An 18,276-nucleotide genomic window follows, 5' to 3' on the forward strand; every position below is an offset into this window, starting at 1 on the left:
TCGCACTAGAGCTGCACAAATGGGCTATTGGCGACGCGGTATAACCTGCACATGTCCCTCAGTGGACTGATCGTTAAGACACGTAGACACGGTTCTCAGCAAATCACCGAAGTCGAGCATCACTGGCTGTGGTCAGTGTGCGGGTGGGTGACCACTTGGATCAATCTGTGTAGGGACCGAGGGTGTGCGGTATTGGTCCCCGGTAAACTGTTCTACCGTAAAGTTCTCGACTTCACGTGCAAGTCGTTGGACTACCGAAGCGGCGGTGCCATCCCCTCTGCAGAGGATCACAATTGCGATGGCTTGCCTTCTGATCATCCTCAGGGGTGTTTCCCAGACCTTCACCAATAGCCCATTGTGCAACCCTAGAGCGACGTAAATTAACTACAACTACAACGACAACTTAAACTGCACATAAGCATATGCCGCATATAAGTATATCATAATACTACACATAAGGTAGTAAGCATAAATACTTCGCACTAGAGCTGCACATTGGATTATTGGCGATGGTTTGAGAAACATCTCTGAGGATAATCCGAAGACATGCCATCGCAATTCTGTGCCACTGTAGAAGGGATGGCTCCCCTGCTTTGGTAGCCCGACGATCTGTGCACGAAGTCAAGCACTTCACAGTAGAACAGTTTAACGAGGACCGATACCGAGCACTCTCGGTCCATATACAGGCTGATCAAAGTGCTAACCCACCCGCTTACTGACCACAGCCAGTGATGCTTGACTTCGGTGTTCAACTGGGAACTTTATCTTTACGATTAGTCCATTGCGGTACTTCTATTTTGGAAAATGTGTCTTGTCATGCCGCCCGCAGTAGACTGATCGTAAAAACGTGAAAAGGGTTCCAATGGAATACCGATGTCAAGCATCACAGGTTGCGATCAGAAAGTGGATGAATGTTCACTTTTATCAGCCTCCGTGCGTAGTAACCGACGGTGTACGGTATCGGTCCTTCTCAGACTGTCCTCCCGTAAAGTACTAGATTTTACGCACAAGTCGTTGACTACCAGAGTAGAGGAGCCATCCCCTCAGCAAATGATCAAAATTGTGATGGCATGTGGATTTTCAAGGGTTTTCCTAGATCGTCGCCAATGACCCATTTAGCAGCCTTAATGCAACGTTAATAATGTTCCTACGTATTCACGTGCTTAGGAAGGAATATTTGAGACAGGTATAGCAGTAACTTGTCCATGCCCACTGTATGATCTATCAGTGAAGGGTTAATCTCCTTTCAGATGAGTTCCTATTATCATCCATCAAGCATCTATGTCTTGTTCGGGCAGTGTCTTGTTAGGGATGGTACCTCTTAATTTAAATACAGAAACGCCGATTTCTTCTCATGCGGAACCGTGAATGGTCACGTCAAAAGAGATGACACCCTTGATGTTTATATGTTTGTTTGTATGCTTATATGTATGTTGGTGTAAAAAGCGATGATATCGTGCTACATCACGAAAGAGCCACACCACATATCGTTTCGTGTATGATTATCTTCAGCAGGTTATCGTGTATGATAGAGAGTGATTTGGCCAGCTTGATCTCCGGAGATATAAGTTCTATCGAACATATTTAGGAAGACGTAGCTGTTCTGAATCCTTCTCTTCAGTCCCTTGCCACTGCTCCAAGAACAATGGCTCTCACTTCCTGTGAAACAGGTGTACTGCACAATTGAAAGTATCAAACATTGCTGTAAGAAATGATAATGCTTCATATTGAGATCACTTTTCTTATACCAAACTTACACATTGGTCCATTTCATACAGATACTAATTTCTATAACACCTTAATTGTCTGATTAACACTTTTAATGTTATTTTATACATTAATGTGTGCTCTTTACTGTGTGTCAGTTTTATTAAATTCTGCATGAAAGGTTTTGATTGAGTTATTCTCATTTTTGTGATTTTTTCCTTAATTTATGAGAGAGATAACCAGTGTATATTTAAAAAAAAAAATTATACAATTATTATTAATTAAGCATAAATAGCTTAATTGACAATGTTTTTCTGTAAAATTTATTAGCATTTATTGTTTAACAACAACACTTGGTGGCATCTTTTTTTTTTACTATGCATTATATAAATGTTTCATTAAGAAAATAATTATCATACATTAGTTTAAATGACATTGATATCACAATAGAATTATCGTGAAAAAGGGTAAAAAAATTAAGTGTCAACTTTTTAAATAAATTTTTTCATTTAAATTAAAAATTTTGTAAGAGTGTAAAAATGATATAAAATAGCATTGGGTTATTTTTCATTTCGTTCTTTTAGCGTCCTTAAGCAATATTCCTCAATTATTTTTTTCTCCTTGTTCAAAATGATCACAAGAGCTACGAACAAAAAATGCATCAGACACATTTTGGCATTTAAATTGTATTTTTTAAAAATAAAACGTAAGGTAAAATGTCACAACTGTCTCTTGTCTTCAATACACATTTCTGAGCTTTTGAAAAAATGTACAATATTATGAGAGTGTTACAAAAATAAATGCATACACATTCTGATATAGTATGACTGTCTACTTAAACATATATAATCAATATTCTTAAAATTATCTGTGTATTTTGTTCTACACATTATTTTGTATGCATCCCCAACTTCTGTGTAATTACAGAGATGCTACCTTGCTCCGGACAGCAAATATATATTTTAAAGTAGTAGTTTATCAATTGTCAATCTTGGTTTAATAAATTCAATTTAGCAGATTTTTATCCACCACTATTTCTAAATAATTCGTAGGCTTATATTATTCACCACTTTATAGTACTTATTTCATGCTATACCTTTTAGAAAGCAAGCAAAAATAGTCAAACAATTGCAAAATTTACTTTGTAGTTATTTACCGTTTTTTAAAATTATTTTGGAGTGTCCGGAGAAGTTGGCATCTCTGTAATTACTGTCTCAAGTACAAAAAGTGCCAAAAAAACACTATAGATGGCTCTAGTTGAATAAAATATAACTTCCTCTTTGCAAAAGGTGTCCTTTTTTATAGAACAGCTGAGTTTAATTGCTGTACCCTTCCTTATAGTGTCAGTAAGCTTAATTTCATCTTAAAAAATCTATGGGTGATTTTATTGAATGTAATTACCTCATTTTCTTCTAAGAAATTGCAAACAAGGGAAAAAATGTTAATTTGTACAAAATTTAATAACTTACTTTTAGAAAATATGGGAAGTTTAATTAAGAAAATTAAATACTTTTTCATCGGTTCGGCAAAAATTATGGTTTTGTAATTATTGTCCCTCTCGCACTTAAAAGGAACTAATTACCTAAGGGCTTGTATGTACTTTACTACTGGAAAAAAATATATTCCGTTTGTTATTCTGTATTGTTGGTTATGTCATTACATACTTAGTTTCCTTTTTTTCAGAATTCACACAATAATAAAAGAATATCAATTGACAGAAAATCTTCAGCTGCTCTTTCACATAGGAAGAGGTTGCAGAGAAAAATAAATGTAATCAATAAAATAAAAATAAATATAATCAATAAAATAAAAATTAAGAGTGTTAAGAAAAGAGTAAGAGTGTGTGATTAACACTACTTTTTACAACAAAGTAAAGAAACTTATAATAATATATATCTCATAAAGAATACTTGTAAAATAACTAATATATTTATAACTTAAATTAAATTTTTTTACTATGTTTCAGAAAAAGTTTGAATTAAACTTAAAAACCTTACCTTTCATGCTTAGCTATAAGTTTTATAATAAGTATCATTACGTTAATTATAAGTATTTTTGGCTTTAAAAAACATCACTTTAGCATTATTCTTTAAATAATATTTTAAGAAGAACAAATTAAGTAAAGATATTAACTATATTTATATCAAGAACAAAAGAAAGTATTATGTTTACAATTAAGTTTTTAAGAAGAATTTTGAAATTTATTTTAAAATTTAGACTAATTCTGCCACTACACAATAAAAAATTAAATTTTTCTTCAAAGATACAATAAATAATTAAATTAACGATAAAATATAGTGTTTTTCGCAGTCAATAGTTAATTTTAGTTAGTGATTTATAGTATTGAATCGATAGTGGTATAGCACACAAAGTGATTAGACTTAATAAATAAACAGAGTTTTAAACAAATTACTAATATATTACAAATAAAAATTATCTAAACACTCAGAATTATTATATTTCCTATAAAAAAAAAATCGTACTTCAACTATGGGCAAATTAGTATAGAACTTTCCCAGCTATAAGCTGTTTTTACATAGAATAACATAGACGAAACCAGTCTATTGTAACAGAAAGCTACTCTCTTTAAATTTGGAAATATTGGTTAATAACACTCGGTAGTTTAAAGCATGTTTTGTAACAAAATATTCAGCTCATTAATGATAAGTTGTTTGGAGAATGCATAATGTCTTGAAATAAACATCAAGTTTTTATTTCAGATTAAATGATATCAAGAAAATATTCAACTACAGTTAAAATTTAAAATGAATTATAACAAATGAAAAAGAAAAACTAAATGAACTGTTAATTACAAAATTCATATGTTTATTATTTTCACAATAACATGAAGTTTTTTTGCTTCCATAATTCAATTTCTAGTAAAATAAAATAACAATAAAAATACATTGCAATGGTCATATTTTTTGTACTCAATTGAAAACTAAAAATAACAGTTCTATAAAATCAATTCTCAGAATCATTTGAGTCATCAGTAAAGCTGCAATTTTCAAGCTCCTCAAAATCATCAAACATTTGACTCTCTTTAGTTGTGTTAGCTTTTGGTAAAGCAGCTGATTGAATTCGTTGAAGCAACACCTAACAAAGAACAATATACAGACTCTATTTAATCAAATGTTTAAAAAATGAAACAAAAACTTTTAAATTATTTCATGACTAATGATAATTATAAAATAAGATTAATTAATTTGAGAATTCAGTTAATAACAAGTTTAATAACAGTGCATTGAAAAAAGTTTCTCAAAATTATTTTCCCTTTTAAAATTAAAATATATTTAACAATGATGGAACCAATTTTTTTATTCAAAAATAAAATCACAATCAGTGTTTTTAAAACAAATTTTGGAAGTCAAATGTTTTACAATTGAAAATAAGACGTCTATCTAGACTCTTTTTGTAAATCTACACCTAATTTTTAGGATTGTAAAATAACATAAAATCTTTAAACCAGAGTTCTGTTTAAATTTAAATAAGTAATCTGTTCACTTAACATGATTTAAAAATATAAATATTTCTCCTCTCCTACTACATTTAGATGCTGCCAATAACTCAACCTTTATAATTTAAAAAACAAAAAACATTGTGTAGAATTTGATTTTAGAATGAAATATTTTGTTAAAAGGTCCACTTTTATGAATAAATAATTAGTAAAGGGTCTGTTAATAATGCTTAAATACTCTTTCAAGTTTGAATATGTCTAATTTATGAATTTTAATTCTTTTAGAGCAGTCTTTCTCAAAGTGGGCGATAACGCCCCCTTGGGGGCGTTTGAAACCTAGAGGGGGGCGTTAAGGGGCCCAGAAAAAATGGGGGGCGTTGATGAGGGTTAGGGGGGCGATGTATAATTTGTAATTCCATTTACTTTATATAGTATTTTAAATTTCACTAAAATTGAAACCCACCTACTACACAATAACGAATAATTAGTTTGTATTTCTACCATGTATGATGTTATAAAAACTTAAAATGCTTAACATAGATTTAGTAGGATAGCCCGCACACCGTACGCAATCAAGTTGTAACAAGTTTCTGTGGATAGATAAAGGAACATGATCAATGATAGTTAAAAAATTAGAGTAATTTTACCTTAATTACATTGTACCAGAAATTATTTTAAACATTAGGAAAAAAACTACTATGCAGAGTTTTAAAATATTATACATACGTAAACTAACATAAATTGAAGTTTTCTTTACTTTCTTTCTTGTATTTAACATAAAGGCATTTTACAGCATTTTATAAGAAATTACTGATGCAAGAATCATCATTTTTATATAAAATGGAAATACGTATATGGGTCATTCTCACGAAAACTGTCATTTTTCAGTTCATAAAACCCCCCAAAAGTAAAGTGAATAAAAAGCTCTGAAACTTTTTATATTAATAGAAATATGTAATGGCATTATAAAAAAAAGTATATATCCTATAAATTATACTTAATATTTAATTAATAAATTTTTAAATAATTAATTTATAATTAATTAATATATAATAATTAATTATTTAATTTAATTATTTAATTTAATAAATTAATTTATTAATTTTTTAATTTATTTTTCAAATTAATTAATAAGTAAATTAATTATTTTCACTATTTAAAAAGTGAGGGAATGACACTAATAGTGAGGGAATGATATTTTATTTTAATACATGTTTTTATCTAAGTTACATCTACCTAAAGTTTGAAAATGATAACATACCAAGTATATCTAATATTTATTATAATTTAGTCTTATATATTTAATAGTTTTTACAGGTTTGGGAAATAAAATTGGCTGGCACGATTGAACAAAAAAAATTTGATAATATACTCATCTTGAATCATTCCCTCACTTCAGCGTCATTCCCTCACTAGTGTATAAAGTGAGGGAATGACGCTGAATTAACTTCTGAAGTCAATCACATACAATTATATTCATACAAGAAAGCAACTTATAATTATCCACTTTCTCGATGAAGTTGTATTTTATTTTACTCTAAAAAATGACATGAGGGAATGACAAATGTAAAAAATTTTACTTGGTTTGATTCATTCAAATTTATTCCACAGCAAAGCTTCTTTAAGTTGAAGATGGAAACATACTGCAATTTTGTTCTATGATGCCAGTTGTTAACTTCTGAAGTTTTTATTAAAATATTTTTATTCTAAGAAGATTGCAGGTGATAAGAGCATTGCTGTGAGGGAATGACGCGAAACACTGGGGACAAAGTTTAAAATAGTGCTGTGTTAATATTTTCATCAGAAATTAAATTTAAAATTGATTTTCTGCATTCTATATTTCAGTATTCTGAAATAAAAAACTCGAATTTGTAAAAAAAAAAAAATTTATTTTAGAAACAAATTTTTTCTTTTTTTAAATCAGCAGTGGGGACAAGTGAGGGAATGACATATTGGTATATTTTAATTACCTAAAATAAATAAAAAATAAAAATTGATAATTTTATTTTTATTCCTTTGTTAGCTTGCATTCTGAAGGGCACTTTTCCTGAATTTTTTTTTTCGTAAGCTGTAAAACAAACATAAAATATACTGGGGACATGAAAATGACTGTTTTTGTGAGAATGACCCATATAATTATTGTTCAAAAAGTTGTGTTAGAAATTTTTTTTACAATTAGCCCATTACAGTCCAGTGTCTGCTGCTCTTACACAAAAAGAATATCGGCAGACGTGAGTTCCCTAATTTTCCCAATTTATCAGTATCCTGCAACAACGACAACTTGCTCGTCTACTGCCAACATTTGGAAAATCTTCACAGTGATTTCATTGAAAGATTCCAGGACATTTTGAAATTGAAAATACCAGACTGGGTGTTAGATCCTTTTTCAAATGTCAACATAGCAATATCACCCCAGTTGGAAGAAGAACTTATAGAACTGACAACGAACGAGGAAATAAAAATCAAATACAAAAATGGCTACCAACAATTTTGGCTACATAAGTCAATTCCGCAGTTGTACCCTTGATTGTGGTCTATCGTTGAACGGTTTTTTAAAAGCATTCCCATCGTCATATTTGTGTGAACGTGGATTTAGCGCTGTGACAACGCTGCTTACTAAAAAGAGAAATCATTTGCAAGTTACCAAACGCGGCGACTTACGACTGTTTTTGAGTAAAATCGAACCTGATATGAACAAACTTATTAAATATCATCAAATTCATCCATCTCATTAGATTAGTATAAAAACGAAAACTCATTACATATTTATATTGTTTCTTTTAATTAGATTAAAATATATTATTAATATCAAAAAGTTGGGTTTTATTTGCTCTCACTGGTAAAAATTTCTAGTTTAGAATGTAAGTTTAAGCATCAGAACCGACTAATACATATAACTAAATTAATTAAAGTAATGAAATTGTGGTTTTTAAGTTTTAGGGGTGTATAAAAAATGGGGGGCGCTGAAAAATAATTGATTTTCAAAGGGGGCGGTAAAAGAAATAAGTTTGATAATCACTGTTTTAGAGTTTTCTATGTACTGCATGGCACAGATAAAAGAAGAGCCATATAATTACGTATTTTAAACGAATAGTGGAATTATGGTTGATGTAGCTTGCAAATTTTAGGTAGGAAGTTAACCAGAGTAAAAGAAGAATGAAATAAGAGGTGATAATGTGAAGGAATATATAGATTTCAGGATTGAGTAAGAAAGTAAAAAAAAAAAAAGAAAGGATAAATGAATTACAGAATAACATAAATTATACCCTTTCTATCAGTTATTTTAGGATAAAAAAAAAGAAAAGAAAATGAACCGAGCAGATTTCAGGAACTAAAGTCAATTTCTAAAATTAAAAAAAGCAAAGTAAAAAAAAAAAAATAAAATAAATAAAACAAGATTTTTATTAAATTTGAATTTTTTTTTAATAAACTTTAAAAGCACATTTAATCTGAAAAATGTAAGCTAATATTTTTAACCACGCTTTAAAAAATAAACGAGTTAAAACTATCAATCTATAAAATCCGTCATTTTTTAAAATCAATGCTTTTATAACCAATTTCAAGAGTCCTGCCAATTTAATTACGGTATAAATAATTTGTCCAGAAAAAAAGTGCTTCATCCAAATTGCTAAAAAAGTTAACAAATCTTTTTCAAACAATGAAATATTGTTCAAAAACATTTAAACCAAGAAGATTAACAATCAAAGTTTAAATTTTTTTTCTTCATTCTTTCAAGATCAATTGAAGTATAAATAGTTCACCCGTTAAAAAATGTCTTCCTTCCAAATTGCAAAAAAAAGTTACACAAATTTTTTCAATTAAATATTTTCCAAAAACATTTCAACCATAAAGATAAAGATTTAAAAAGAGTACAGTTTTTAGTTCCTTCAATTCAATTACAGTGTAAATAGCGTGAAAAAATGAGAATTTTTCCAAATCGCTAAATAAGCCATTCTTGCCCCAAAATTTTAAAATGTAACAAGAAAAAAGGGACATGTTGTTAAAAAAATTTAAAAATTTGATTCTTCATATTTTTTAAAAATTTTTTTACATCATTGTCAGAATTAAAATCTGCAGAAAACTTATAATAAAGAACATTTTCTTTAAAACATTAGCTATGTAAAATCTAATCTTATTGGTTATACAAATAGATATATTAATACATATTAATACAATAATACATATATTAATACAATAATATATCTAATATACTTACAACTGGATATGGCACTCCTGACTGGAGATTCTGAATGGAGGAAATGCTCTGAACTGGGTCCGTTCTTGTGAAAGAGGCTGAGGAAGGTGATTGGACATTGTGCATGGGGGATGTAATCTGCACTGGAACGCTTCTTGATGATGAGATTCTGAATGAGGTTGGGGATTGTGACTGATTGCGAATGGGAGATGAAACTTGCATTGGAATACTTCTCGTAGATGTGATCTGAACTGGTAGACAGTTTTGAGTTTGGGAAACAGCATGCGTTACAGAAGAACTAAAGATATGAGAGTTTCTTTGGGAGCTATTTGGTCGTTGAAGATTAGACTCTGAAGAATCAACAGCTTTGGTTCTAAAAAAGAAACCATATGCATTTATATTTCATTTACATACACATATTGTATTTTAATAATAATACATATACTTGATGATATAAAACTTCTTTGGTTTCAAAAATATGAAATTCAAAAAAGTCAACATAGACCTCAAAAACCTGCCCATTTTCACGATTTGTAAGACATGATTGAAGAAAACAAAAACAATTTGAAATACAGAACATTTTCTGTTTTACTCATTAATGTCGGACGAGTCTTGGGAATAGGCGTCAATTTTTGAGCTCTCAAAGTATGCCAACTTTGATTATCATCTTCATATTTTTAAAGCAAATGAAGTTTTATGTCATCAAATTTATTTTTCTGCTTTTTTTTTCAGGTATGAGTCCTTATTTGATGAAATGGGTATGATGAAATATAATCACGAAGTTTGGTTAAATTTGAAATGTCTAAGTTATTAATTGAAAAAAAAAAAGATAATTCCTAAATGCAAACTCTAGCTACATTTATCAATTAAAAAGGAAATCTACTGCCTTACTAAAATACAGTCAAACCCCTCTATAGTGAACACGGTTTATAGTAAACTCCCGGATATAGTGAATGAAATGTTCGGTCCCGTGCCTTGCTATACACGTATAATGTTATTTTTTGTGGATATAGTGAACCAAAAAAGTGAGGAAGTTGGATATAATGAACTTTTTTCTGTCTTCAACTGATTTTTTTCTTCATTTTTTTTGTAATAATTTTGAAATTTCTACCTCAAAATAAATACATATACCAATGTTTAAAACCATCTATAGAGGGTAATGTAGCGATAAGCATTTTTTCTTGTTTGCTTCTTTTATATCACTTTCTAAACTCTAAACAGACCAAGCAGATGTTTCCAACTCAGGCAGATGATGCACCTGTAAGGTGTCAGTGGGATCAATATGCATTTTCTATCAGAGGGAATGAGTAATTATTCATTATTGGTGGTCAAAGGGTTGGACACTAATATGTGTTGATAAGGCCCTCATTTCAACTCCTTTTTGCTCTCAGTTCTGTTAAAAAATGTTTGCAAACAAGTTCTCAAATTTAACTATGGCGACCAGTTAACGTAAAACGTACTCCATGGATGATAAAATGGGCATTATCAGAAAAAGTTAAAATTAATGTAATCAAGTTGATATTTGCAGGGAATATAAACTATCCGAATCTGCAGTTTGTAACATAAGGAAAAATAGGCAATTAATTATTTCTGCTCATGAAAAAAATTTAGATGGCAGAAAAAAGTTGAGAAAAGCAGATCACAAGGATGTTGAAGCAGCATTACTGAAGTGGTTCACCCCTCGAAGAAGCTGCAATCTTCCAGTATCTGGACAAATGTCGATGAATTTGCTGAACGATATTATGAGACTACTTTTATGTGCTCGAATGGCAGGTTAGACAGGTTTAAAAAGCGGAATGACAGAAATTCAGGAAAAATTATCTGAGAGTCAGGAAGTGTTTCCATATCTGATGTTGAGGATTGCTCATCAACTAAAAAGTACTATTTTTTTTGCACGCAAGACGAAAAGTAATGAAAAATAACACATTTTTTGCTGTTACACAATATTCAGTCATTTATTTGAATAATGCATAATAAAAGGGAGGAGTTTGGGAACCATTAGTTAAATAGCCTGTGTAACGGATATAGTAAACTCCCGGTTATAGTGAACCAAAATTTCGGTCTCTTGAAGGTTCACTATAGCGAGGTTTGACTGTATTTACATTCACTGTGTGATATTTATTAACAGTATAAAATAAGCAAACTGCTTTATTTATATATATATTTAGGACACTGAAATGTAAAGGAACTTAGAAAATGCGTAGACTAATTTATTATAAACAGTTTTTATGAAGAATACAAATCCAAATTGGTAAAACCAACTTCCAGAAGTAAAAAGTATGAAATATAAGAAAATAAGGCGTTGATAAAAATAAATAAAAAAATTTATAAATCTTGTTTAATGTTTTCTAAAAATATATAAAAAATAAGTAAATAAAATAAAAATAATACATACTTCATGAGCTTCTTATAAATTCTGACTATTTTATCCATTGACCTATTGCTTCTTAATTCACTTTCTCGAATCTCCTAAAAGTTTAAGAGTGTAAAAAATAAAAACAACTTAATGCATAAATAAAATAAAATTTTGTTAACAACACAAAACAAGAATAACAAGTTATTTTACATATCATACCTAGATCAATGGTATCTAGAAATCTGTGGCACATTCATAATTAATATAATTAGGCTGTATTAACAGAAACAGTTAATAATAACCAAATTATAACAATAAAAACCAAATAATAACAGTTAATAATAACCGAACCATTTAAATTTTTTAAGTTTAATTCATTATATTGTAATTGGCTGATACCAAATGGTATATTATTTCATATGTGTGGTGGAGATGGATTAGAAAGGTTGACACCAGCATAAATAATTCTGTATTTCTCCAGTAGCAGAATTTATGGAGTAAATCTGCAGCAGTATCTTCAGAAATCCAAATTTGTCTGTGACATCAATGCAATCAAGCAGTAAAAGTTCAACTTAATATACTTGTAGCAAAATTTGCAAATATAAGGTCCTTATATATAAAACTGATGTTTAAATTTAAGTTCAATTTTATACAATGATTCCGCAAAAATGGAACAAGTTAAGCCTATAATCAAGTAACAGGAATATTTTTTATCTTTGAACATTCCCATGTTTTCGCAATTTAGCTTTTTATTTTTATTCAAAACACTTCAAAGATGTTTTAAAGACAAGTCTTAATTCCCCCCTTGTTTATATGCTTTTTAAAAATAAAAATAATCAGTAGATGCAATAATAATCTCTAGCATTTACTGTTATGTTAGAGGGTTTTCTCTATCGGGTGTACTGCTAGTACTAACATAGCAATTTAAAATATAATCAGTAGGAAAATCAAAATTTTTAAAAAAATAATATTTTTTAAAAATTTTGAGTTTAATTGCTAATGTGAATCTGTATTACTTTAATTAAACATAAATATGTAATTTTTACAAGTCTATAAATCATAAAATTTCTGAAAAAAAAGTATAAAATTATTAACACGAGAAGACTTAGGGTAAATATACCATTTTCCCCCCAACTAAAATCAAGTGTGAAAAGGGTGGTGACGAGGTGGGAAAATTCTAAATATGCTTTTATTCCCATTTATTTAATTTTTATGAATAAACTGATGATGGATATTTACAATATTCAGCAGAATCCCTCGAAACATGAAAAATACAAGGCCATAATTTAATCAAAATTTGAGATATAAGGTACACAGTATTTCACATTATTTATTTACCCTTTCGGATAAAATTATATCAATACAATTATACAATAAGCATTTTTCAAAAGGTTTAATATCATACATTTACCAGTTTTTAGATTTTTGATAAAGATTCTTATTTTTGCATAATTTATGACAATAAATTTATTTCAAGAGTCATCTAAATTGGTTTTCATTAATTTAAACTGGATAAAATTAAATAATAAAAAAAATCTAAAAACAGAAATGTATAGTTTTAAATTACCTATTCAAAATTGGTTGTCGGTTTAAAACCAATGTGGTTTAAACCATGATTTAAACCAGTTATTTTTTTTATAACTAACCTAGTTTGTTTTTTTAAAAATCCTTTTAATAATTTAATTTACTACTGTTATGTTGGTATGTTTAAATTATTTTTGTTAGTTATTTATGGGCACAATTTTTTTTTTTGGGCACTGCGTTTTAATTTAAATAATCTCATTCTGCATTTTAATCTATTTTTTACTTTAATCAACAACCCCATCCGATTTTCACCTACACCCTTATCCTTCAACACCTTCCAATATTTTCCCTTCACCCCTACTTGAGAATGGATTGCTTCACAGATGTGAAGAGTCAAAACGATAGTAGCGCCACCCTTTGGTGCGGATCGTTTTTAGGCATTCCATGTGCTGACAACTCTGGGTGAACGTGATCTGAGGGATGATGCGGGGGTGGCCGGCCACACACGCTTTTAGGATAAGTCCTTTACTTTTTTTTAAAATTTTTATGTGCCCGTAATTTCTTTTGTTGTTATTTTATTTTGATATGATGTTAACTAAAGAAAAAATGATTATCTTTAAATAATCTGTCTATCTGATATGTAAGTCATGTAGCAGTAAACTAACTCTTTTTAAATTGTAAACTAACTTGACTTATGATTAAGTTCTTTAAATAAAAACATTTAATCTAGATTAGTTATGTCGTTGGATGTGAATCCTAATTTAATTTACTTTTATCTTTCAGCTAATCAAGATTATTATTGCAGTAATAGTAAACGTGCTAGTAATTTTAAAATTAACTTAAGTCATTTCTACATGTTATATCTAGTAAATTATGTTAGTTAAAGTTAAAAATTCTCACAACGCAATATTTTAGAAAATCATTTTTGATTCCTTAAATATATTTTTTCTCTATTCAAAAATAAGATATAACACTACAATTTATATAAAAAATTGTATTTTAAAGATATCCAAATGAAAAAACAGCAAATTTTTCTGTAAAACTCCTTTCAGTTTTGAGTTTAATGACTAATGCGAGCCTGAGTTACTAAACGGAAACATTAATATGGAGTTTTAAAACAGTTTAGTAACTCAGAGCGTAAAATATCATTTGTTTCAATAAAAAAAGAAAAGGATAAAAAAAAATTATCCCTCCTCCCAATTTTTGCTAATATTGAATTACTAATCAGATAAAAATTAAAACTGCATCAGAATTAAGCTACAAACATACATTTTGAAAAGTTGGTAATTTCTTAAATATTTAATCTAGAGTCAGATTCTCTTGAAATTACATATTGATATTTTTGAATTAAAAATATATAAACTTACTTCATAACATATACAACAGTCAGATTCAGTTTCCATTTGATTCTTTAAACAAGCAGAGCAAACTATAAAAAAGTATAAAAACTTTAGCTAAAAATATCTGATGTTAAATCTTTATGATGAAAGAAAAAGATATTACAAAATATCATTAATAAGAAAAAGTTCATAACTTGATTCATATGAATGATTTCACATAGTTTCTGATTTACTAGGATGGGAAAGAGTTTCCAGGGGTAGAAATTAAAAAAAAAAAAAAAATTACTGATCCATAGGACCAGTAACTAAAACATTTTACTAGTCCGCACAGAACTTTACTGGTCCGTCTACGCGTTCCTATTAGCTGCAAATAAAAAAAAAAAAAAATTAAATTAAAATTTTTGATTGAAAAAATCATGATTTTTTTAAAAAAATCATAAATTTTTGATTTAAATTGCATTTTTTTTTAAAATTATTAATTTTGTATAAAAAATTTAAAAAAAAAATTGTGATTGGAGATCGGCTGCGAATTGACCCTAGACTGCGACGGATGGCGAACGTAATGAACCCACCCCGCTACCTCCCCTATTTCTCTCCTTCAGCGACTCTCCATGTGACGCATGCGCGAAACAAGATTTAACTTCGCCTTCCTCAGGATCGCGCGCTAGCTTTTCTTTTTTAAACGGAGATCGGCTGCGGCGGAAAATTGTTTATTATTTTATGCTGGTCCGACTCCGATTTTAGTGGTCACGGACCAACGGACCACCGTTAATTTCGAGCCCTGGTTTTTGATATATCATCACAAATAATTTTGATGTACAGAGACCTTTCATAAAATATTTCATCTTAAAAATGAACTCTTTACAATATTTTTCATTTAAAAAAAATGGAAAATATTTTACAATACTAGTTCTTTAAAAAATCAGAGTCAATTTGCCTGTAATAAATGATTTTAAAACTATAACTTTTTGAAAGAAACATTTGTTTAACAAAATACCAGACCCATTTTTAGAAATTCACCAAAACTAAAATCTAGCAGAAAGAACTTAATTCTTCACCGATTTCAGATACAGAAAATATTAGAACATTTTCACAAATATGCCAAAACTTTACACAAAAAGACAGATCACTAATTTTGTGATTTCCCCATTCCAAAAAGTATGGAATGATCCCAGCTTTACATAGAAATAAATCAGCATTAAGACATCTGAAAAAGCAGACTTTACTGAAACAAAATGCAAGATTAAATTATGTAGGTCTAGTTAGACATCGTTAAATTAAATGCATTCAAACTTTGTAATAATAAAAACATATTGGGACCCCACTACACTGAGCTGTCTATGAACCCACTATAAATTGTGGTTTACTACACTCAAAATCTTACAAATTATTAACTAATTAAACGTGTAGAGAGTCTCTCTATAACAGTTAATTTCTACCTATAACGAAATTTTTAACAGGAACATTGAATGACATTTAAAATATTCTTTATAAACGAAGTGGTTGTCTGCCAATAATTAATTAATAAATGTTTATCTTTTCAATTTTGTTCATTTTTTAAAACGTTTTTCTCTTTTATTTTTGCAATTTTTGAAGAACTTTGCACTTAAAAGTAGAGCAAAATGACTTATTTTAAATTACTCCTTTATAATATGTATTCATTATTAATTCATTATTATCTACTTTTGATTAAAAGTTTCTATATTATTTACTTAATTACCAGCAAAAAAGAAATCTGGGTCTGCTAATTTCTCATCTTTTAATTACAAGATTATGAAATGGAATAATATTAGTTATTTAATAGTTTGAATAGAGCCACTAAAAAGGTTCACACACAATCGGGTGCTCTTAATAGTGGGATCAATTAAGAAAGTTCAGCAAACAATAATCAACTTACAATTGTGACTACAAGCAGTCATAACACAATAGTTAAAAAATCCAGAGCATATACGACATCGTAGCATATCACCAAAAGGCTGAAACAAGAAATCAAATAAGATCATTAGCTTTCTGGTAAAACTAAAGAATAGAGTTACTTTAAAGTATATCTAAAATAAAATAAAAGCTTTAAAAGAAATAATAAATTCACCCTGAACTCAACTTAAAAAATTTGAATTTCTCACATAAATTTTCATTTAGAGTGATGTAAAATAAACAATATGAAAAACAACTGTAAGGATGCATGTCCAGAGCCTCGCATAAATCAAAATTTAAATTACTGTAACAATAATAAACTTTTATTTCTTGAAAAAAAAATTCTAATTCTTCAGTGAAGATTTCCATATTGTACTACCTTTTACAATTAACAAGTATAATTTTTGTCCCTTTATTTTTATTTCTAGAAATTTATGCCGACCTATGCCAAAATTAAGACAAAACTATACACCCCTATTAGAATTTACTTTTCCTCGTAACCACAGTACCCGCCACGATGCAAGACTGATGTTTGGCGGAGTTCTCCTGAAAGCCACACTATATTTCTTTTTTTCTTCTGATAAAATGAAAATTTTTTTTTTGCAAATAATTTTCAATTAATATGAAACTTTAACTTGTACTTATATGAAATGTAAAATTAGTTGGATCAAAAAATTAAATTATCTTTTAATAAATTTCTTCAATACAGATGAGCAGGAAATTATTTATTTTTTTAGTAGGGAAATTATTTTGATATTTAGAAAAAATATTTGGATATACATATTTATTTAGGAAATTTTATATTAATATTTATTATTGTCAATTTATTGTTCAGGAAAAATATTAAATGACTAAAACTGAATTTACATGTTTAAATTTATAGTTTTGTAGCCTCATTTCTCTGAAGGTGTGGCAATTTGCTAAAATAAAATACATTTAGTTTTATTTTTGAAAATCAAAAGAAGATATTTATCTCTTTAAATATTAGTAAAATATTTTATAAATTTTTTTAATATAGTAGAAAATTATAAACAAGCTAAACAACAGATGAATAATATAATATAAATTATATATTTCTATATAAAATTTCACAACATTTCTTAAAATAACAAGACAAAAAACAAAACTATAATTTTTTTTTTACTTTAGTTTACACTTGATTGAGTTTGAGTTAAATAATATTTTTATTTGTCTCTCAAGACAATTTAACATAAGTAAGGAATAGAAATTAACAATTGCAATTTTCCTTTACAATCTTAAAAAATAAAAATAGTATTTTAAATTCTAAAACATATATGTGCAAAATCTTAATTTTTAAACCATTGTTATGTAAAATCAAATTTTTTATTTTATGTCAAATGAAGTTGTGGTTCTTTAATGATTAAACAATTAAAAGCGAAATTACAATGCATTTTGATATGAATAGGTATTTTTAACAGTCACTAATAAAATTTGGAAAACATTCAAAAACGGAGAAAAAATCTTCTGGTACTCTTAAAAATTTTCCTGTACGATGCGATGTGAACATTTGAAGAACCCACACAAAATTTCACAGGAAACCTGTTAGGAGACAGTTCAAATTTATATTTACCTTTAACATTTTTTCATTTAAATGATTCATCTCCATACTTTCTCTAGTTAGTAAACTAGGTCGTTTCAGTTATTAATAAACAAATTTTTGGACTTAAGGATTTATTTTTCAATTTACCTCACCATTGATAACAGTAAGCTTTAAACTACTTATTTCTGCTCGGTTAAAGTATATAAAAGAGACAAAATCACG

General features: G+C 28.5%; 1 protein-coding gene across 2 annotated transcripts; it reads right to left on the reverse strand.

Annotated features, from left to right (window-relative positions):
- Positions 1-4,510: 4,510 nt before the first annotated feature.
- LOC107450863 (uncharacterized) lies at positions 4,511-18,245 on the reverse strand. 2 transcript variants are annotated; one of them, XM_016066786.5, is made up of 6 exons: positions 18,085-18,245; positions 16,477-16,555; positions 14,607-14,668; positions 11,755-11,828; positions 9,381-9,732; positions 4,511-4,803 (listed from the first exon to the last, which is right to left on the reverse strand). In XM_016066786.5, exons 1-6 carry the CDS (start codon positions 18,118-18,120, stop codon positions 4,672-4,674), a joined length of 735 nt encoding a protein of 244 aa, XP_015922272.3. In that variant the 5' UTR covers positions 18,121-18,245; the 3' UTR covers positions 4,511-4,671. The 2 variants fall into 2 exon arrangements, with proteins under 2 accessions (XP_015922272.3, XP_071041598.2); XM_071185497.2 differs by having other exon boundaries at positions 14,607-14,943; positions 18,085-18,226.
- Positions 18,246-18,276: the final 31 nt, after the last annotated feature.

The sequence above is a fragment of the Parasteatoda tepidariorum genome, chromosome 5 (assembly GCF_982258835.1).
Source record: "Parasteatoda tepidariorum strain Cologne lab strain chromosome 5, Ptep-v5.0, whole genome shotgun sequence".
Taxonomy (NCBI): Eukaryota; Metazoa; Arthropoda; class Arachnida; order Araneae; family Theridiidae; genus Parasteatoda; species Parasteatoda tepidariorum.